At 36.3% G+C, this 21,808-nt stretch overlaps 1 protein-coding gene across 14 annotated transcripts in view; it reads left to right on the top strand.

Moving 5' to 3' along the window:
• SPICE1 (spindle and centriole associated protein 1) overlaps positions 1-21,808 on the top strand; it is a 63,450-nt gene that overhangs the window by 10,977 nt on the left and 30,665 nt on the right. For 11 of the 14 annotated variants that reach the window (XR_006718328.1, XR_006718327.1, XM_045502071.1 and 8 more), the window contains exons 3-7: positions 1,226-1,273; positions 5,932-6,075; positions 10,157-10,259; positions 11,327-11,433; positions 14,057-14,172. Coding sequence is in view for 12 of the 14 variants with exons in the window: in XM_045502071.1 (XP_045358027.1) it covers positions 1,226-1,273; positions 5,932-6,075; positions 10,157-10,259; positions 11,327-11,433; positions 14,057-14,172 (518 nt within the window). In the remaining 2 variants the exon portion in view is untranslated. Of the gene's footprint in view, positions 1-668; positions 691-1,225; positions 1,274-5,931; positions 6,076-10,156; positions 10,260-11,326; positions 11,434-14,056; positions 14,173-21,808 lie in introns of those variants that run through there. The other 3 variants (XM_045502072.1, XM_045502076.1, XM_045502078.1) reach the window with 2 other exon arrangements.

The following is a 21,808-nucleotide window of genomic DNA, read 5'->3' as shown; positions in this document are numbered from 1 at the left end:
CTGTAGTGATCACAGTTTATCTTTCAGGAATCTTGAGAGGTGCCTCATTCCGGAGTGCATTTTGAAAACTACAATTTTAGTTAAACTTACTCATTTTGAATTACATACTACCCTGTTTTATTTATTGTTTTAATGGAATGTATGACTGCTTGGTAAATACACTGCTTATTTTCTGTAAGACATCTAAAAATAGCCTGTTATTTTTTAACCAAGACAACTAACAATAATCCATATTAATATTTAAATTGAGGATACTGGTTCCTGGACAGAAATTTGTTTTGGTCCCAGGAGTTTGAATCCATTTTCAGCCATTAAAATCCAGTACATACTCATACCTAACTACACTTAAATGAACAATATAAGGTCATAGGTGTGATATAACTTTCTGGAGGATGTGAAAAAATGTGATAAGAAGTTTGAGTAATAAAACTGACATTTTATTTTAATTTAAATAAACACATGTGTTTTATATATTATGTGAGAATATAAATAATTTTATTTATTTGTTTATTTACTTTGAGAGTGTGTGAGCAGGGGAGAGGGGCAGAGAGAGAAAGAGAGAATCTTAAGCAGGCTCCTTGCTCAGCGTGGATCCTGATGTGGGGCTACGTAGGGCTCAATTCCATGACCCTGGGATCATGACCTGAGCCGAAACCAAGAATCAGAAGCTCTACCAACTGAGCCACCCAGGTACCCCTATTTCAGTTTAAAATAGCAGTTTTATCTTGCTAAAATGAGATGATCAGACAAATCCCTTAACTCTTTAAAGAAAGGTTTCTTGGAGGTTAGCTTGCTTAGTTAAGTACATAATCTTTTAACTGAGGCCCATCTGGCATATAGGAGAAAAAAAGGTACAGAAGGCTTAAACTAAGAAAAGGAGATTTTTGAGGGGCGCCTGCCTGGCTCAGTCAGTAGAGCATTCAACTCTTGATCTCAGGGTTGTGAATTTGAACTCCCCACTGAGCATAAGGATTACTTAAAAAAAAATTTAAAAAATAAAAAAGAAGGTTTTTTAAAAAAGGAAAATGAATTTATCAAAAATAAACTAAAGCTGATTTTAAATGTTTTTTAACCTAGTCTAAAGACAAATTTTCCTGTAAGAAAATAACCCAAAGAAAGTTAATAAACATTGAAGTCCTATTTTTTAAAAAATCCAATATATACTAATATTTTGCAAGAAATCTTTTTTTTGTTGTTTTTAAAGAAAGGTCCTCTTTTTTTGCAGAATACTGTGAATGATCTTACAGTTCATCGGGCAACTCCTGAGGATCTGGTAAGTTTAATATCAAAAGTTAAGATTTATTCAATGTCTCATTTAGTATTTGGTTTCTGACATTCAGAATAGAAACCAGAGACACTTCCTGGAAGTTGTTTAGTTTTATTTAATCTTATGTCTATATAAAATTGAAAAGCATATCTTCAGTATTTCCTGAATTTACCTAGGAATGTCACTTAGTGTGTATTAAAATTTTATTAGATAGGTTTGGTTTACAGTTCAAATCTCTGTGGTCAGTATTGTCCTGTACACATCATAGATATCTCTAGCTTTATTTTACTTCCCTATACAAACGTACTGGTCTAGTCAATGTACTAATTTATTCCTTGAATATGCCATGTATATTTCCACATTTGAGCCTCAATTCATGCCGTTTTCTTTACTTGGAACAGTTTGTCTGCCTTTTTGTGTGCATGTCCAAATATTACTTTGCTTTCTTATCCTAGTTCAAGGCTTACTTTTAGAAAGGTTTCTACTGTAGATTTTAAAAAAAGCAGCTTTATTACAGCACAATTCACATACCATAAAATCCACCATTTTAAAGTGTACAACCCATTGGTTTTCAGTATATTCATAGAGTTATATACCTATCATCATTTTCTAATTTTAGAAGATTTTCATCACTCCCTAAAAGAAACCCTGTACCTATTAACAGTCACTCTGTATACTCCCCCTCCTTCTAATCCCTGTCAACACCTAATCTACTTTATGTCTCTATGGATTTACCTATTCTGGACATTTCATATAAGTGGAATATAGTGTGTGTCCTTTTGTGTCTAGCATAACGTTTTCAAGGCTCATCCATGTTGTAGAATGTATCAGTTCTTCATTCCTTATATTGCTGAATACTATTACATCATGTGGATATGCCATATTTTATTTATCCATTTGTCCATTGTTGGATATTTGGGTTATTTTCACTTTTTGACTATTATGAATAATGCTGCTATGAACATTCATGTACAAGTTTTGGGTGAACATATGTTCTTAGTACTCTTGTTGTATACCTGGGAGTAGAATTGCTGGGTCATATGGTGCCTCTATAGTTAGCTTTCTGAAGAGCTGCCAAACAGTTTTTCACAGTTTTTCACAGTGGCTGCACTATTTACATTCTTTTTTTTTTTTAATTTTTTTAATGTTTATTTAATTTTGAGGCAATGCGAGAGACAGAGTGCAAGCAATGGAGGGACAGACAGAGGGAGACACACAATCTGAAGCGGGCTCCAGGCTCTGAGCTGTCAGCCCAGAGTCCAACGCGGGGCTCGAACTCACCAACTGTGAGATCATGACCTGAGCCGAAGTCGGACGCTTAACCGACTGAGCCACTCAGGTGCCCCTGCACTATTTACATTCTTATCATGCATGAGGGTTCCACTTTTTCCATATCCCTTGCCAACACTTGTTATTATTGTATTTTTGGTTTTAGTTTTCCTGGTGGGTGTAAAGTGGAATCTCATTGTGGTTTAGATTTGCCCTAATGACTCATGATGTTAAGCATCCTTTTGTGTGCCTATTGGCTCTTTGTATTATTTTCTTCTTTGGGGAAATGTCTATTGAGATTCCTTAGCCAGTTAAAAATTGGATTACTTGTGTGATTATTTTTGAGTTGTAAGACTTCTTTACACATTTTGGATCCAAGTTCCTTATAAGATGTATGATTTGCAAATACTTTCTCCCATTCTGTTGGTTTTCTTTTCATTTTCTTGATGGGTATTTTTGAAGCACAAAAGTTTTTAATTAATTAAAAATTTTTTTAATTTTAACTTTTTTAATGTTTATTTATTTTTGAGACAGAGAGAGACAGAGCGTGAGCAGGGGAGGGGCAGAGGGAGAGGGAGACACAGAATCCGAAGCAGGCTCCAGACACTGAGCTGTCAGCACAGAGCCCGACGTGGGGCTCGAACCCACAAACTGTGACATCATGACCTAAGCCGAAGTCATATGCTTAATTGACTGAGCCACCCAGGCGCCCCTAAAAGTTTTTACTTTTGATGAACTTGTTTATCTATCTTTTGTCACCTGTGCTTTTAGTGTCATATCTAAGAAACCATTATCTAACCCAAGATTCATAAAAATTTACTTCTATGTTTCCTTTTTTTTTTTTTTTAAATTTTTTTTTTTTTCAACGTTTTTATTTATTTTTGGGACAGAGAGAGACAGAGCATGAACGGGGGAGGGGCAGAGAGAGAGGGAGACACAGCATCGGAAACAGGCTCCAGGCTCTGAGCCATCAGCCCAGAGCCTGACGCGGGGCTCGAACTCACGGACCGCGAGATCGTGACCTGGCTGAAGTCGGACGCTTAACCGACTGCGCCACCCAGGCGCCCCCTATGTTTCCTTTTAAAAGTTTTATAATTTTGGTTCTTATACTTAGGTCTTTGATCCATTTTGAGTTAATTTTTGTATATAGTGTGAGATAGGGGTCCAACTTCATTCTTTTCTAAATGAATACCCTGTTGTCTTATGTGCCATTTCTCCATTGAATTATCTTGACACCGTTGTTGAAAATCAATGGTCTGTAAACATAAGGGTTTGGTTTGGACACTAAGTTTTATTCCACCAATCTATATGTCTATCCTTATGCCTCACCACGTTGTCTTGATTATTGTAGCTCTGTTCTAAGTGTGAAGTTTTTTGAAGCTGCCCAACAATTGGTATCTCCTCTGAACTGTGGTTGTACACACTGTGTATGAGGCATTGAGTATGTGCCGCCTAATGCATATCATTTATTTTTACATGTACAGTTGGCCCTTGAAGAGTGTAGGAGTTATGGGTGCCAACCCCCTGCACCGTCAAAAATCTGTGTATGAACTTTGACTCCCCCAAAACCTGACTAATAGCCTACTCTTGACAGGAAGGCTTACTGATAACATAAACAGATGATTAACATGTATTTGTATGTAATATGTATTATATACTGTATTCTTACAATAAAGGAAGTTAAAGAAAGGAAAATGTTACTAAGAAATCATAAGGAAGAGAAATTACATTTATAGTACTGTACTGTATTTATTGAAAAAAGTCCATGTATAAGTGGATCCACGTAGTTCAAACCCTTGTCATTCAAAGGTCAGCTGTATGTTCCCAATCTCCCTGGGCAGATTGTTAATGCTTTTGAGGGATAGGGGCTGCCTGTTATATGTCTCTGTGGACCTGGGAATCTTAATCCTAGTAGATGCTCATTAAATATTTGTTGAGGATAGTAATGATCCCCTACTGACTTAAATTTTTTTATCATGAAAAATTTCAAATTTATGTGAAAATGGAGACAAAAGTATAAAGATCACCCATACAGTGTTCACTCAGATATAATAGTTATTAAAATTTTGCCATATTTGCTTCATTTTTCATACCCTTTTCTTCCTTCACTGTAGCATTTTAAAGCAAATCTCAGAGAACGTGTCATTTTGTGCCAACATAATCAGTTTGCATTTAAAAAAATGCAGATATTTTCTTATATAACCACAATGCTGTTATCATACCTAATAAAAGTAACCATAATTTTTTGGTATTGCCTAATTCCCAGTCCATATTCGTATTTCCCCAGTTGTCTCAAAAATGTCATTTTCATTTGTTTTTGGTCTTCAGAATCTTTACACGGTATTTGGTTGTTGCAGTACGTTTTATCAGATGCCCTATAGATCTTGTTCTCATCATAGTTCTGAATACTAGAGTGCTTGTGAAGCCAGTATCTGCTCCTATTCCTTAGCCAGCTCTGTGAACTCTCCTCTAACTCTTTAAGTTGTGGTTCAAATCTCTGCTTCTGCTTCAGCAATTCTACTTTCTTGGAGTTCTGCATCTCCAGCGACCCTCTTCCACATGCAGCCTTCGCAGGGCTCTAAAAAATAGTGCATTGTTAGTTTTTGGTAGTGATGTGAGTATTATGAAATGGGTGTGCCTTTGCCAAAGGTGACTCAGTGGGCTTTGTATTTTTTACATTGTGGTTAGTCACTGTGTGTGTGTGTATGTAATTGTACATATACACACATGCATAACTGAAAAGTTTAATAAAACACAGTTTTTAACTTTATTAAATGTGATGTACTCTTAATATTTTCTATTCTATATTCTATTTTATTTCAAAAATGTTGATTTGACCCATGAATTGATTTTGCCACCCATTAAATGAGTCTTCACCTGCAGTTTGAAAAATAGCAGTTTATTGAATAGTCTTGTACAAAGGAGGTAAAAATTGATATTTTTTTCCATTTTGTCTTTTTGCTAGGTCTACTAGTTCTAGAGACTTCTTTTTTTAATCACTTTTGAAAATGTAGAAGACTGAAAATTTTGGTTGTGAATATGAATAAATATATATGTGTTGGACCAGAAAAATATTTTTTTTTTTCAACGTTTATTTATTTTTGGGACAGAGAGAGACAGAGCATGAACGGGGGAGGGTCAGAGAGAGAGGGAGACACAGAATCGGAAACAGGCTCCAGGCTCTGAGCCATCAGCCCAGAGCCTGACGCGGGGCTCGAACTCACGGACCGCGAGATCGTGACCTGGCTGAAGTCGGACGCTTAACCGACTGCGCCACCCAGGCGCCCCCAGAAAAATATTTTTAAAAGATGAGTTAGATTAGGTGTTCCCACCATCTGAATAGGCAACATCTTTGTTCCTGAAACATTCTTTTATATTTTTTTCCTTCTGTACAGATACGTCGTCATGAAATACACAAATCAAAGAACAGAGCATTAGTACACTGGGAACTGCAAGAAAAAGCTTTGAAGAGAAAATGGAAGAAGCAGAAACCAGAAATTTCTCATCTTGAGAGAAGGAGATTATCTATCATGAGGGAGGTAATACTGAGCTGCATAATATTAGAGAAGAAAGTGATAAATGGGGTTCTCTCTTTCCCCCTAAATTTGATTCACATTGGAGAAGGTCTGGCAAATGATTGCATCCTTATACAGTGATCTACTCATGGACTTTGAAAAAAGCAGCAGAGTGACTAGTCTAGTTTGGAGGTTTGAATTCCTCCTCTGCAAGTTACTGTTTGTGTGACTTGTCTGATTGTATTGTTAAGAGATTTTCGTGATATGTAGTAATAAAAGGATTAGGACAATCCTTGGCACATAATTAGTGTCATATATATAATTACTTTTCTCAGTTCACACAAGTGATGTTAGATTGATTACTTTGCAAAAAAAAATGTGTTAGCCATTTGTCTTTGGCTTAATCTTTTGACAGATGTAGGGTGTTTTGATAAGTAATCAGATGTATAGGAATAAACAATATGGCAAATAAGAGGAAACCACAGTAAAAAATCTTTTATTTGGGATGATATCACTGTAGTCATTATAAAAGAAATATACTTTGTCGTGTTTCTTCTTGTTCATTAGTGAAGCTTATGGCACGTGGATGTCTGGGTGACCTTTCACTGCAGCTTTAAATCACTCTGTCTTTTGAGGAATCCATTAGGCTTCTTAGTGAAATGTAAAAGTCTTGATCTTATATATCAGCAGGAAGAATTCTAGCTCCCAAATAAATGTTTACATGAACTTATAAAAAGAACAGTGGATTGAGGGAATATGGTTCTTTATAGATAAGTATGTTTTGGTGATCTTGGACTGTCATGCATATTTCAACGTTATAGGTTAATTCTCAGTGACCAGGAAACAAGGCAGCCCCTTTGAGGTGGCTCTGGGCTTTTGTGTCCCATCTCTTGTGGCTCCTGCTCAGGTTCTGAATTGCTTATACAAGGAATGGGTGTGGTAGAAGTAGGGATCAGAGGAAGAGTGGTGAAAGAGGGTGTGTGAAGTCTCTCTGCCTCCACTCCAGGGCCGCTCCTCAGGCTCTGGTGTCGTGGTTCTCAACACTCACTGCACAGTAGATCAGGGTTGAGAACTTCCATTAAATAATCACCACATTTGGACCAAGATGTAGCTGTACAAGGATATTCTGATTTAGTGGGCCTGTGATGTGGGTATTTTTTAGACAGTTTTTGTGTAATTTTAGTACGTTGCAGGATTGAGAACCTCTGCTGTTAGTAGGATTCAGGTACTTCCATTTAACAATATATTTTGGAGGTTATCCATGTCGGTGTCTAGAAATCTACCTTTTCTTTTTTTTTTTTTTTGGCCAGATAGTATATAGATGTACCACAGTTTATTTATCTACTGCTTTATTTGTGGACATTTAGGAAGTGTACTGGAGTAAAGCTTAGGCTTCTGGAAGAAGAATGACCCCAAAGTATAGTGGTTTAAGCAAAATAGAAATCTATTTCTGTCTATAAAACAATTGAGAAGAAAATGGTAGTTGGTTGGGACGCTGGGGCCCTTTATTCCAGGACTTCCACCTCTTGAGTAGAGAATGGCTGTTCCAGCTTCCTTCAGCTGTATTCCAGCCAGCATGAAAAGGGGAAGAGAATGCATGCTACTCCTTTCACATACTGCCCAGAAATTCTGGCTTGTCTCCCATTATCCAGAAATTCATCACATGACCATTCTCACCTGGAATGATGGTCAGGAAATCTAGCTATGTACTTGGCTAAAACTTGGGGATTCTGCTGTTGAAAGGAAAATGGAAAGAAAGGAGATTGGTGGATAAGTGGCAGGTCTGTCACCCACAGATTATAACCTGTCTTGGTTCTACAAATAATACATTGAATATCCTTGAATGTTTTTAAGTACATGTAAAACTTTATTTATAGGACAAATTCTTAAAAATGGAATTGCTGAGTCAAAGGATATGTATATCTGTTATTTCAGTGTTCAATTTGTAATGTCTCTGTTCAGGGATGTGAAGGGATCAAATGAAGAAGGCTTGTTGGGAATATTCATGTAGGCAGTTATCATTATGTATTAAGAGCTACCGCTACCCATCCAGCCCCCAGGGCTGGACTCCTGGATTAACAAAAATTCAGAGAAAAGCTCTTTGGCATTTGCTGTGGGATGCATTCATGTTATGGGAATCAGGCAAATGAGGGTCCAGATTCAGAGAGAGGGAGACTTTGATGAAGATTTTATAAATTCTAAAAGTATAATAACTTCCCAAGTCTCTCTGCAATTTCCTATTTCAATTTGGTTTTTATTATCAGAGAACAAAAGTGCTAGGATGGGAAGTTTTTTATAATGTTTTTGAAGGAATCTTGGACAGTCCTTTGCAAATCCAGGCTGTGTACCACCATTCATAACTTTGGCCTTGTGTTCTGTGAACCCATCTGGGAAAGTAATGTATACAGATGGGCTTGCAGAGATTGGCTTACCTATCAAGAGGATGAGTTTTAACCGAAAGAAGCGATAAGTAAATCTAGAAAGAGCAAAAGAAAGCCAATACACTGATCTCTAGTCTCTCAAACCATCTGCCTGTAGAAGGCTGGGCAGACTGGCAGAGTACAACAGGGCAGCGGCTTTACTGGAGACTTCATTATAATTAATATCAGGTCTTGATATGATAAAGTTATTCCTCTGTAATCTGCTTCTGTCAGTTATATCTTTTTATTTTGATGGAAGGTCAGTGATTTTTTTTTAAATAGTAATATCAAACTGCTATTAGGAAATATTCTGTGTGTAGTTTTTCTAGTTTAAATGATAGATTATAATATTCCATTTACTTTCTTTCCTAAGCTCTAATTGCATGTATTGTATGTACTTGCAAGATCGCTAACCAGGGACTGAAATTTGGTTCATGGGATAATACACTTTAAGTTGTAACAAGATTGTCAAATATCTCTAGAATGATACAGGTTTTCATTGTGTCTACATCCTGATAATACCCCTTTGGGTTTGGGGAAGGTGATGGTATTTTCATTTCCATATTAGCAAACTAAGTTTAGAGAGGTTGGATTTTGCTTAGTATCCCTTGACTGGGTCTAGGATCCCAGTCTTCTGGCTCCAAATGTGCTCTTTGCCTATAGCATTCCAAAGCTTACTCTTTGTGGAAGGAACAAATTCAGGACTTTATTCTCATCTAGTGAGCTAGCCAACATGGTTGGCTACAGCAGGAGAAGAAGGGAAATAGAATTTTATTCTTGTTATTTTTGTCAGTGTCCTAAAACAGTAACTAAGGTTATATTATATACCTGTTTCCATGGGCTAGAGAGATTCTGGTAAGAGCATTTGTTGCCAGATGCTTTATTGTTTTGAATGCTATCATTGTTGGAAACTGTGGGTCGTTTCCAATTTTGTGACTCCTTTCAGTTTAAGAATGCCATCTGGCGGTGGTGGCTAGAGTTGACTTGCCTGCATGTCCTTGCTTGTAATTATGAAAGTTCCTAAGTTGAAAGTGCCTAATCAGAGGCACTACTGTAATGGTATTGTTTTGGTTCTCATCCCCCCATGATAAAAATCCATCTTGTTTATAAATACAGAAACATCACTTTGTTTGATGCCCTAAACCTCATATCTTAGCTCATATTCTCTAAGTTGTTGATCATGATCCAATAGTAGGTTATGAAATACACTTTAAAGGTTGAAACACCTCTGAATTTATGGCTCAGAGATTTATGTCTTTAATCAGTGTTTTTCAAACTGTGGATCACAACTTTTTAGTGGATTGTGAAATTGAGTTAGTGTGTTGTAGCCATTATTTAAAAAAATGAAATAGGAGCTAAAAGGAAAATTTCAGTTTGGTTCTCAAAGAGTAAGGTTAAGTAAAACTTTTATTCTGTTATACATTTACATTTGTATGTGTGCTGGTTCGCAGTTAAATAATGTATTTCTTACTTGGATTGTGGCCAAGCACATGAAATCTACTAATTATTGTAATAGCCCCATCTACTGGTACTTAAGGATATTGTCACTGAAGGATTTTAGAAAGGTAGTGGCCTTTGGTTATTTTTATGCCCGCTACCTTTGTATGGACTTTTCCTTTGTGATTTCATAAGTATATGTATATATATTTTTCTGAGTAATATATTTATCATTAACACGTATCTAGATTCTTTCTGATCAATACCAGATGCAGGATGTTTTGGAAAAATCTGATCATTTGATGGCTGAAGCAAAAGATCTATTTGTTGATTTTCCTCGAAGACGCACAGGTAATGTATTCAATTCAAACAAAAACTTCTTTTTCTTATTAACCATAACCCATAGCTGGCTACTTGGAAGAATTTTAAATCATTTCTTGGGCACCACTTTATTTATTTATTTATTTATTTATTTATTTATTTATTTATTTATTAAAGTTTATTTTTGAGAGAGACAGACACAATGCAAGTGGGAGAGGGGCAGAGAAAGAGGGAGGGAGAGAATCCAAGCAGGCTGTACATCATCAGTGCAGAGGCCGACACAGGGCTTGAACCCACGAGGACGTGGGATCATGACCTGAGCTGAAACCAAGAGTCATCTGCTTAACTGACTGGGCCACCCGGGTGCCCCTTGGGCACCACATTATTTATATCACAAGTATTCTAGAGTGGATAACATATAAGAGTTGTTAGGCATAGACTCATTATAATTTGTTTTTTTTTTCACTAAGAATATTAACTATTACAAATTACTGAGCTAAGCAAAGGTAAATTGTTATTATTTACTAGGATATTTTATAGGACAATATACAAGATTTTATAATTTAAAATATGACTTAATTTCCAGTTTATTAATATTAAGTTACCATATAAAGTATTTGTATTTGTGTAACTTGAGTAAAACTTAATTTGAAGTCTAAATCTACTTCAGTCTCTCTCTAAAAGGGACTTTGCCTCTGTTCAGATACATAGCATCATTCAATTTAATGTGTATGTAATCTATTGTTTAATCCCTAAAAATAGATCATTAATTTTTAGTGTAAAGTTTCAATCTTGGCTTAGCCATTTATTAGTGTGACTCAGGGCCATTTGCTTCATGTCTCTGAGTTTCAGTTTACTGGTCTGTAAGATAATACTAATAACAATCTCATCAGATTTTGTGAGGGTAAAATGACTTAATATATGTAAAAGTACTTGGAACAGCACCTGGCATATAGTAAGTGTTTATATGAATGTGAACTGCTATTATTATTATTTAAGATTTTCATGTGATAACAAACTTAGGGCAATGTGTATTGTTTGTAAAGTCAATTTAACTAAATGAAATAAAATCATCATTACTTATTTTCCTTCTGCAGGGTTTCCGAATGTAACAGTGGCTCCTGATTCCTCTCAGGGTCCCATCGTGGTAAATCAAGACCCTGTCACCCAGGCCATTCTTAGTGAATCTGTCATAGAGCCTCAGGTAATGTGCTATTCTCATAGCCATCATACTTATGTGGAAATTAAGCTTATGTAGGTATTGTGGTAAACATTTCAAAAGCTTAAATATCAACAGATATCTAGTTATGGTTGTTAGAATTGTTCTTACTGAAGCATATTGCACTCTCTGTGAGTAATGTTTGTACCAAACAAGACAGGACTGGATAATGATAGCTACCTTTTATTGAGTACTTACCTACAAGGTAAGCTATTATTATCTCTGTTTAGCAGAAGAAAAACCTGAGGTTCGGAAAAATTAAGTGCCTTGTCCAAGATCACATAGCTTGTTGGCATCAGAGATGGCCTTCAAGCTGGGCTCCATCTGCCAGTATGGAAGGAGTGGGGAGTCTTTTCACTTGCATTTTGGAATCAGGTGGATCTATGTTTGTATTCTATTACTTACTAGCTCTTTGATCTGGAGTTGATTTCTTAAGGTGTCTGAATTGGCTCAGAGTGTTTTTGGTTTTTTTGTTAAATGGGACTAGAATATACTTACTATGGTTGTTGTGAGGATCAGCTGAGATAAGTTATGTAAAATGCCTAGCATAATTCCAGATACTAGCTCTTCATTAAATGTTAGTCCCTTCTAATAGTGTGTTTAAAAAGTAGCTACCCAGGAAACTTGGGATTTATTTTCTAGTTAGATGGGAAAATTTATTTTAGTAATAAAATGTTAATTAACCATATCCTAAGCTAATTGAAACCATTAATTAATTAATGATTAATTAATTAATGATTAACTCATGAATCAAAATGTTTAGAATTTTGAGATGGGACACATTTTTTAAAAGCACTTGAAGAATTTAATACTAAAATAAAACAACTTCGTAGAACTGATTAGGACTCAATACCTGTTTAATGCAATTTCCTAGGTTATGTATATGTCCTATGAAGAAAAGGAGAATCATCAATTAGAGGGTTGATCCTAGGGAATTATAAGGTCCAAAATCATAAAAAACCATGTTAAGTATTGTTTTCTATTTACAAAGGCAGTTAAGTAAAATTACACGTTTTAAATAACCAACACCCATTAGCCGTATCTCTAGCCAAAAACCATTATGTTTCGGCATTTACTAAAAATGTTAGCTTTCAGATATCATGGTCTCTTTTATGGGGATGGGGAATTGGCAAGAGCTGAAATTAGAGAGATAGGGAGGAACTAGGTAGTGAAGGGCTAAGGAACCAGAAAGTAAGAGTAGAGCGACCAAAGGATTATAGGAAGAGTAGAGTCATGATGAAATCGACTGTAGAGTGAAAGATGAGTTTGGGAGGGAGGAGACTGGTGAGAGGATCTGATTAGAAGACTCGGGATAGAATTTTATTTACGTATGTATGTATGTATGTATGTATATTTATTTTTGAGAGAGAGTGTGAGCAGGAGAGGGGCAGAGAGAGGGAGACAGAAGACCCGAAGCAGGCTCCACACTGGCAGCAGAGAGCCTGATGTGGGGCTTGAACTCAGGAACAGTGAGATCATAACCTGAGCTGAACTTGGATGCTACCCAGGTACCCTAGGATAGAATTTTAGTGAGAAGTAGTGGGAGCCTAACCTAAGCAGTGGCAGTAGAGAAGGAGGTAGAGGGGAAAAGGGATAAATTTGAGAGATTTTAAAAAGGGATAGAATTGACAGGATTTGGGAGCTGATTGGATGTGATGTATGAGAAAGAAGGATACCTCCCAGTTTGCTGGCTTGAACATATCAGTAGATAGTGATGCTGTTCATGGTCTTAGGTAATATGGCAGGAACAAGGCTTCTGGAAGAATAATAGGAGAGGCTTAGGAAGATGACTAATTTGGGACATGTTTATTATATGTATATAGGATGTCTACTAGGGATATCTTTTAGGCAGTTGGATATAATTGCCTAGGGCTCCAGTGAAATCTGGGTAAAGGTAGAAATTTGAGAATTCACAGCATTTTACTTGTGATTGCAGCTTTGGAACTACAATCATTCAGAAAGGGAATCAGACGAGAGGAGAAAAGGTCCAAAGGGAGGACCTTGAGTCCCATTAGATATTAAGAAATAGTAGAAAGAAGAACCAATAAAGGAGATTGGGAATAGAAAAACAAAAAACAAAAAACAACAGGGAAATCCAATTAAAAGGAAGAGTGTATCAAGAAGATCTTGAAGGGAAGAAAGGAGTGGTAATTAATGTCTAATGAATCAAAGAAGTAAGGGAAGGCAAAAACTAAAAAAATAATCTGTTTGACCTACGAACAAATCAGAAAAGGATGTTGACCTTGTGGAGACCAGTTTGAGTGGAATGGTAGGGCAGAAGCAAAGTTGTAGGGCACAGATGGTAAATGGGAAGTGGGGGGCGACTCTTTCAAGAGGTTTGGTGGTGAAAGGGAGAAGATACAATGAGAGAGACTTGTTCACATTTAAATGTGGATGAGCTGAAGCCGGTACAGAGAGAGAGGTTGGAGAGGCAGGAGATAGAAGGTCATGGAGTAGAATGGAGGTGAGAGGATTTAGGTTCTAGAGCACTTGTGGAGATGTTAGCCTTAGAAGGAGGGACCTCTCAATTGTTACGATAAAAAGAAAGAAAGGATGAGTGTATATATAACCAACTTGTATTTTTATTTTTATTGTTACGTTGAGAAAGGCTCTTAATGAAGTAGATGATGAAGAAGAAGAAGGAACCGTTAACAGCCAGTCTGGAGAAAGTGAGAGTGAATTGGATAACTCTATCAACTCTCTGTCAAATACGAATGTAGACAGGTATGTATATGTGGCATAAATCTCTACAGTGCTTCCCTTTCTTCCAAGTATACTTCTTGTGATTTTCAGCTTTATTGAGATATAATATAATAATATTATATATATATTGACATATGTTATTGACATATAATATTGGGTCTATTTCTGGATTTACTATTCTAGTCCATTGGCCTTGTCTCTCTAGTTATGCTCTAATACCACACTATTTTAATTAGAGTTTGTGGTGTTTGAATAGACTTGCCTTGTAGCTGTTTTTTAATTCAGAGTTTTCTTAATGATTTTTACATGTTTATTTATCCATGTGAACTTTAATATCAATTTATCCAGCTTCATAAGAAAAGGTTATTGGTATTTTTGTTCTTTTAATAAATTAACTAGGCAGGGGCGCCTGGGTAGCTCAGTCGGTTGAGCGTCCGACTTTGGCTCAGGTCACGATCTTGTGTTTTGTGGGTTCAAGCCCCGTGTCAGGCTCTGGGCTGACAGCTCAGAGCCTGGAGCCTGCTTCTGATTCTGCGTCTCCCTCTCCCTCTGCCCCTCCCTCCCCCTTCCCCCCTCCTTCCTCCACCTCAAAAATAAAGATTAAAAAAAATTTAATAATAAAATAAATAAACTAGGCAGAACTGACATCTTTATTATGTTGGGTTTTACTATCCAGGACAAAGTATATTTTTCCATTTGTTAATGTCTACATTTTTGTTTTTGCAGTGTTTTAATATTTTTCTTATATAGATTTTGCTCATTTTTTGTGGTTTATCCCTAAGTAGTTAATGTTTTGTTGTTGTTGTTGTTATTCTCTTAAATAGGATTTTTCTCTTCCATTATACCTTCTAAGTAGTTGTTTGTGTTTACGAAGGCTGTTGATTTCAGTGTGTTATCTTGATATTCTGCTAACTTATTGAATCTTGGTTGAGTTAGTTTTAGCATTGTTTTTCTAGAGTTTTCCCGGTATTCCATCATGTCATCTGCAAATAGACATAGTTTTATATATTTTCTAAGTGTTATATCTCTAGTTGGTTTCTTTTGTATATTGCAGTAGCTATAGGACAGTATTAAATAATAGTGGAAATAGTGAAAAAAAGAATAGTGGAAATAGTGGGCATCTATGTGTTGTCCCTGATCTGTGAAAGTGACTCTTTTGTTTCCTCTTAAGTAAGGTGCTGGTTTTAGAAGTGAAGTTTTTGTTGTTTTTGTTTTTTGTTTTTTAACAATGCTAAGGAAAGGTCTATCAGTTCTTATTTTGAGGTTTTGTATTTTTTTTTTAAATCAGGAATGAGTGTTGACTTTTTCAAGATCTATAGAGATAATCATATAAGTTTCCTGCTTTAGATCTATTAATATGGAGCATTAGATTATGGATTTCCTAATATTGAACTATTCTTGCATTACTGAAATAAATTCCACTTGGCCATGGTGTATTCTTTTCATTATTGTGTTGGATGTTGTTTGTTAATATTTTATTTAGTATTCTTGCATTAATATTCTTTTTTTTTTATATAATATATGAAATTTATTGTCAAATTGGTTTCCATAAAACACCCAGTGCTCATCCCAAAAGGTGCCCTCCTCAATACCCATCACCCACCCTCTCCTCCCTCCCACCCCCCATCAACCCTCAGTTTGTTCTCAGTTTTTAACAGTCTCTTATGCTTTGGCTCTCTCCCACTCTAACCTCTTTTTTTTTTTTTTTTTTTTCTTTTTTCCTCCCCCTCCCCCATGGGTTCCTGTTACGTTTCTCCGGCTCCACATAAGAGTGAAACCATATGGTATCTGTCTTTCTCTGTATGGCTTATTTCACTTAGCATCACACTCTCCAGTTCCATCCACGTTGCTACAAAAGGCCATATTTCATTTTTTCTCATTGCCACGTAGTATTCCATTGTGTATATAAACCACAATTTCTTTATCCATTCATCAGTTGATGGACATTTAGGCTCTTTCCATAATTTGGCTATTGTTGAGAGTGCTGCTATGAACATTGGGGTACAAGTGCCCCTATGCATCAGTACTCCTGTATCCCTTGGATAAATTCCTAGCAGTGCTATTGCTGGGTCAAAGGGTAGGTCTATTTTTAATTTTCTGAGGAACCTCCACACTGCTTTCCAGAGCGGCTGCACCAATTTGCATTCCCACCAACAGTGCAAGAGGGTTCCCGTTTCTCCACATCCTCGCCAGCATCTATAGTCTCCTGATTTGTTCATTTTGGCCACTCTGACTGGCGTGAGGTGATACCTGAGTGTGGTTTTGATTTGTATTTCCCTGATAAGGAGCGACATTGAGCATCTTTTCATGTGCCTGTTGGCCATCCGGATGTCTTCTTTAGAGAAGTGTCTATTCATGTTTTCTGCCCATTTCTTCACTGGGTTATTTGTTTTTCGGGTGTGGAGTTTGGTGAGCTCTTTATAGATTCTGGATGCTAGCCCTTTGTCTGATATGTCATTTGCAAATATCTTTTCCCATTCCATTGGTTGCCTTTTAGTTTTGTTGGTTGTTTCCTTTGCTGTGCAGAAGCTTTTTATCTTCATAAGGTCCCAGTAATTCACTTTTGCTTTTAATTCCCTTGCCTTTGGGGATGTGTCGAGTAAGAGATTGCTACGGCTGAGGTCAGAGAGGTCTTTTCCTGCTTTCTCCTCTAAGGTTTTGATGGTTTCCTGTCTCACATTCAGGTCCTTTATCCATTTTGAGTTTATTTTTGTGAATGGTGTGAGAAAGTGGTCTAGTTTCAACCTTCTGCATGTTGCTGTCCAGTTCTCCCAGCACCATTTGTTAAAGAGGCTGTCTTTTTTCCATTGGATGTTCTTTCCTGCTTTGTCAAAGATGAGTTGGCCATACGTTTGTGGGTCTAGTTCTGGGGTTTCTATTCTATTCCATTGGTCTATGTGTCTGTTTTTGTGCCAATACCATGCTGTCTTGATAATGACAGCTTTGTAGTAGAGGCTAAAGTCTGGGATTGTGATGCCTCCTGCTTTGGTCTTCTTCTTCAAAATTCCTTTGGCTATTCGGGGCCTTTTGTGGTTCCATATGAATTTTAGGATTGCTTGTTCTAGTTTCGAGAAGAATGCTGGTGCAATTTTGATTGGGATTGCATTGAATGTGTAGATAGCTTTGGGTAGTATTGACATTTTGACAATATTTATTTTTCCAATCCATGAGCAGGGAATGTCTTTCCATTTCTTTAAATCTTCTTCAATTTCCTTCGTAAGGTTTCTATAGTTTTCAGCATACAGATCCTTTACATCTTTGGTTAGATTTATTCCTAGGTATTTTATGCTTCTTGGTGCAATTGTGAATGGGATCAGTTTCTTTATTTGTCTTTCTGTTGCTTCATTGTTAGTGTATAAGAATGCAACTGATTTCTGTACATTGATTTTGTATCCTGCAACTTTGCTGAATTCATGTATCAATTCTAGCAGACTTTTGGTAGAGTCTATCGGATTTTCCATGTATAATATCATGTCATCTGCAAAAAGCGAAAGCTTGACTTCATCTTTGCCAGTTTTGATGCCTTTGATTTCCTTTTGTTGTCTGATTGCTGATGCTAGAACTTCCAGCACTATGTTAAACAACAGCGGTGAGAGTGGGCATCCCGTCGTGTTCCTGATCTCAGGGAAAAAGCTCTCAGTTTTTCCCCGTTGAGGATGATGTTAGCTGTGGGCTTTTCATAAATGGCTTTTATGATCTTTAAGTATGTTCCTTCTATCCCGACTTTCTCAAGGGTTTTTATTAAGAAAGGGTGCTGGATTTTGTCAAAGGCCTTTTCTGCATCGATTGACAGGATCATATGGTTCTTCTCTTTTTTTTTGTTAATGTGATGTATCACGTTGATTGATTTGCGAATGTTGAACCAGCCCTGCATCCCAGGAATGAATCCCACTTGATCATGGTGAATAATTGTTTTTATATGCCGTTGAATTCGATTTGCTAGTATCTTATTGAGAATTTTTGCATCCATATTCATCAGGGATATTGGCCGGTAGTTCTCTTTTTTTACTGGGTCTCTGTCTGGTTTAGGAATCAAAGTAATACTGGCTTCATAGAATGAGTCTGGAAGTTTTCCTTCCCTTTCTATTTCTTGGAATAGCTTGAGAAGGATAGGTATTATCTCTGCTTTAAACGTCTGGTAGAACTCCCCTGGGAAGCCATCTGGTCCTGGACTCTTATTTGTTGGGAGATTTTTGATAACTGATTCAATTTCTTCGCTGGTTATGGGTCTGTTCAAGCTTTCTATTTCCTCCTGATTGAGTTTTGGAAGAGTGTAGGTGTTCAGGAATTTGTCCATTTCTTCCAGGTTGTCCAATTTGTTGGCATATAATTTTTCATAGTATTCCCTGATAATTGTTTGTATCTCTGATGGATTGGTTGTTGTAATAATTCCATTTTCATTCATGATTTTATCTATTTGGGTCATCTTCCTTTTCTTTTTGAGAAGCCTGGCTAGAGGTTTGTCAATTTTGTTTATTTTTTCAAAAAACCAACTCTTGGTTTCGTTGATCTGCTCTACAGTTTTTTTAGACTCTATATTGTTTATTTCTGCTCTGATCTTTATTATTTCTCTTCTTCTGCTGGGTTTGGGGTGTCTTTGCTGCTCTGCTTCTATTTCCTTTAGATGTGCTGTTAGATTTTGTATTTGGGATTTTTCTTGTTTCTTGAGATAGGCCTGGATTGCAATGTATTTTCCTCTCAGGACTGCCTTCGCTGCGTCCCAAAGCGTTTGGATTGTTGTATTTTCATTTTCGTTTGTTTCCTTATATTTTTTAATTTCTTCTCTAATTGCCTGGTTGACCCACTCATTCGTTAGTAGGGTGTTCTTTAACCTCCATGCTTTTGGAGGTTTTCCAGACTTTTTTCTGTGGTTGATTTCAAGCTTCATAGCATTGTGGTCTGAAAGTATGCATGGTATAATTTCAATTCTGGTAAACTTATGGAGGGCTGTTTTGTGACCCAGTATATGATTTATCTTGGAGAATGTTCCATGTGCACTCAAGAAGAAAGTATATTCTGTTGCTTTGGGATGCAGAGTTCTAAATATATCTGTCAAGTCCATCTGATCCAATGTCTCATTCAGGGCCCTTGTTTCTTTATTGATCGTGTGTCTAGATGATCTATCATTTCTGTAAGTGGGGTGTTAAAGTCCCCTGCAATTACCACATTCTTATCAATAAGGTTGCTTATGTTTATGAGTAGTTGTTTTATATATTTGGGGGCTCCGGTATTCGGCGCATAGACATTTATAATTGTTAGCTCTTCCTGATGGATAGACCCTGTAACTATTATATAATGTCCTTCTTCATCTCTTGTTACAGCCTTTAATTTAAAGTCTAGTTTGTCTGATATAAGTATGTCTACTCCAGCTTTCTTTTGGCTTCCAGTAGCATGATAAATAGTTCTCCATCCCCTCACTCTCAATCTAAAGGTGTCCTCAGGTCTAAAATGAGTCTCTTGTAGACAGCAAATAGATGGGTCTTGTTTTTTTATCCATTCTGATACCCTATGTCTTTTGGTTGGCGCATTTAATCCATTTACATTCAGTGTTATTATAGAAAGATACGGGTTTAGAGTCATTGTGATGTCTGTATGTTTTATGCTTGTAGTGATGTCTCTGGTATTTTGTCTCACAGGGTCCCCCTTAGGATCTTTTGTAGGGCTGGTTTAGTGGTGACAAATTCCTTCAGTTTTTGTTTGTTTGGGAAGACCTTTATCTCTCCTTCTATTCTAAATGACAGACTTGCTGGATAAAGGATTCTCGGCTGCATATTTTTTCTGTCTAGCACACTAAAAATCTCGTGCCAATTCTTTCTGGCCTGCCAAGTTTCAAAAGAGAGATCAGTCACGAGTCTTATAGGTCTCCCTTTATATGTGAGGGCACGTTTACCCCTTGCTGCTTTCAGAATTTTCTCTTTATCCTTGTATTTTGCCAGTTTCACTATGATATGTTGTGCAGAAGATCGATTCAAGTTCCGTCTGAAGGGAGTTCTCTGTGCCTCTTGGATTTCATGCCTTTTTCCTTCCCCAGTTCAGGGAAGTTCTCAGCTATTATTTCTTCAAGTACCCCTTCAGCACCTTTCCCTCTCTCTTCCTCCTCTGGGATACCAATTATGCGTATATTATTTCTTTTTAGTGTATCACTTAGTTCTCTAATTTTCCCCTCATACTCCTGGATTTTTTTATCTCTCTTTCTCTCAGCTTCCTCTTTTTCCATAACTTTATCTTCTAGTTCACCTATGCTCTCCTCTGCCTCTTCAATCCGAGCTGTGGTGGTTTCCATTTTGTTTTGCATTTCATTTAAAGCGTTTTTCAGCTCCTCGTGACTGTTCCTTAGTCCCTTGATCTCTGTAGCAAGGGATTCTCTGCTGTCCTGTATACTGTTTTCAAGCCCGGCAATTAATTTTATGACTATTATTCTAAATTCACTTTCTGTTATATTATTTAAATCCTTTTTGATCAGCTGCATTAATATTCTTATATAATATTGTCTATAATTTTTTAAATATATAATATCAGATTGAAGTAACAATATTATACTTGATTTCATGAGAAGCATCCAGAACATTTTCTAATTGTTTAAGTCCTAAAACAATTTATGTAGTTTGGGACCCTGTGTTCTTCAAAAGGTTTGTAGAAATTCCCTGTGAAACTATTTGAATGTGGTGCTTTTTTGTGGTGAAGTGTCATAATAACTTTTCTTCTTCCATGGAGAGTGGATTAAACTTTCTACTTCTACTCAAGTCAATTTTGGTAAATTATATTTTCTTAGGAAATTACCCATGTTTTGTAGGCTTGTCAATGTATTTCCATAGAGGTGTGCAAATAATTTCTGTACTTCTAAAAAATGTCTTTTGCTTTCGTGCTTATCTCCCCTTCTTCATTTCTTTTTGTCCTCCCTCCCATGTTTTACAATTAGGATAGTTAGTGGTTTGTCTATCTTGTTAAATTTTTAAAAAACCAGGATTTTGATTTATTAATTAGAGCTACTGTTCTTCTGATGTCTTCTTATCAATTTTCACTTTTATCTTCGCTTCTTTTAGTTTACTTTCATTTACTTTGCTTTTTTCTACTTTGCTTTCTTTTGCAGTTGGTAATTTAATATATTTATTTTCATACTTTATTTTTAATTGATAAATGCATTTAAGGTTCTGAATTTTATTCTGGTCTGTGCTTTAAATGTGTAACATATATTCTAATACGTAGTGTTTTATTATTTTAGAAATTAGGTAATTTCAGTTTATATTTTTTCTTTTACCTAAGAGTTGTTTAATAGAAGGTTTTTAAAAAATGTTTCCAGACAGAGGGACTTCTTTGTTTTTGGTTTTCTTATTTCTAGTTTTATTATACTCAGAGGGTGGTTTATGATATTTCTACTTGTAGAGCTTAATGATGTTTTCTTTGTGGCCTAATATATGATTAAATTTTTGTGAATGCTCCATTTGTGTGCTTGAGAAGAAGGTATATTCTATATTAACAAGGTGTAAAATTCTATATGTATATCCATAAAATTTACTTCATTGATTATGTTGTTTACTTTTTCTGTGTCTCATTTTTGCCACGATCTTATATTGAGAGTAGTGTATTAAAGTCTCTGTTAGTGTTTTCTATTTTTCTTCGCATTTGATGTTTACGTATATTTAATTCTCTTTGTAGT

This window comes from Leopardus geoffroyi, chromosome C2 (assembly GCF_018350155.1).
Source record: "Leopardus geoffroyi isolate Oge1 chromosome C2, O.geoffroyi_Oge1_pat1.0, whole genome shotgun sequence".
Taxonomy (NCBI): domain Eukaryota; kingdom Metazoa; phylum Chordata; class Mammalia; order Carnivora; family Felidae; genus Leopardus; species Leopardus geoffroyi.
This window is presented reverse-complemented; position numbering and strand designations above follow the sequence as displayed.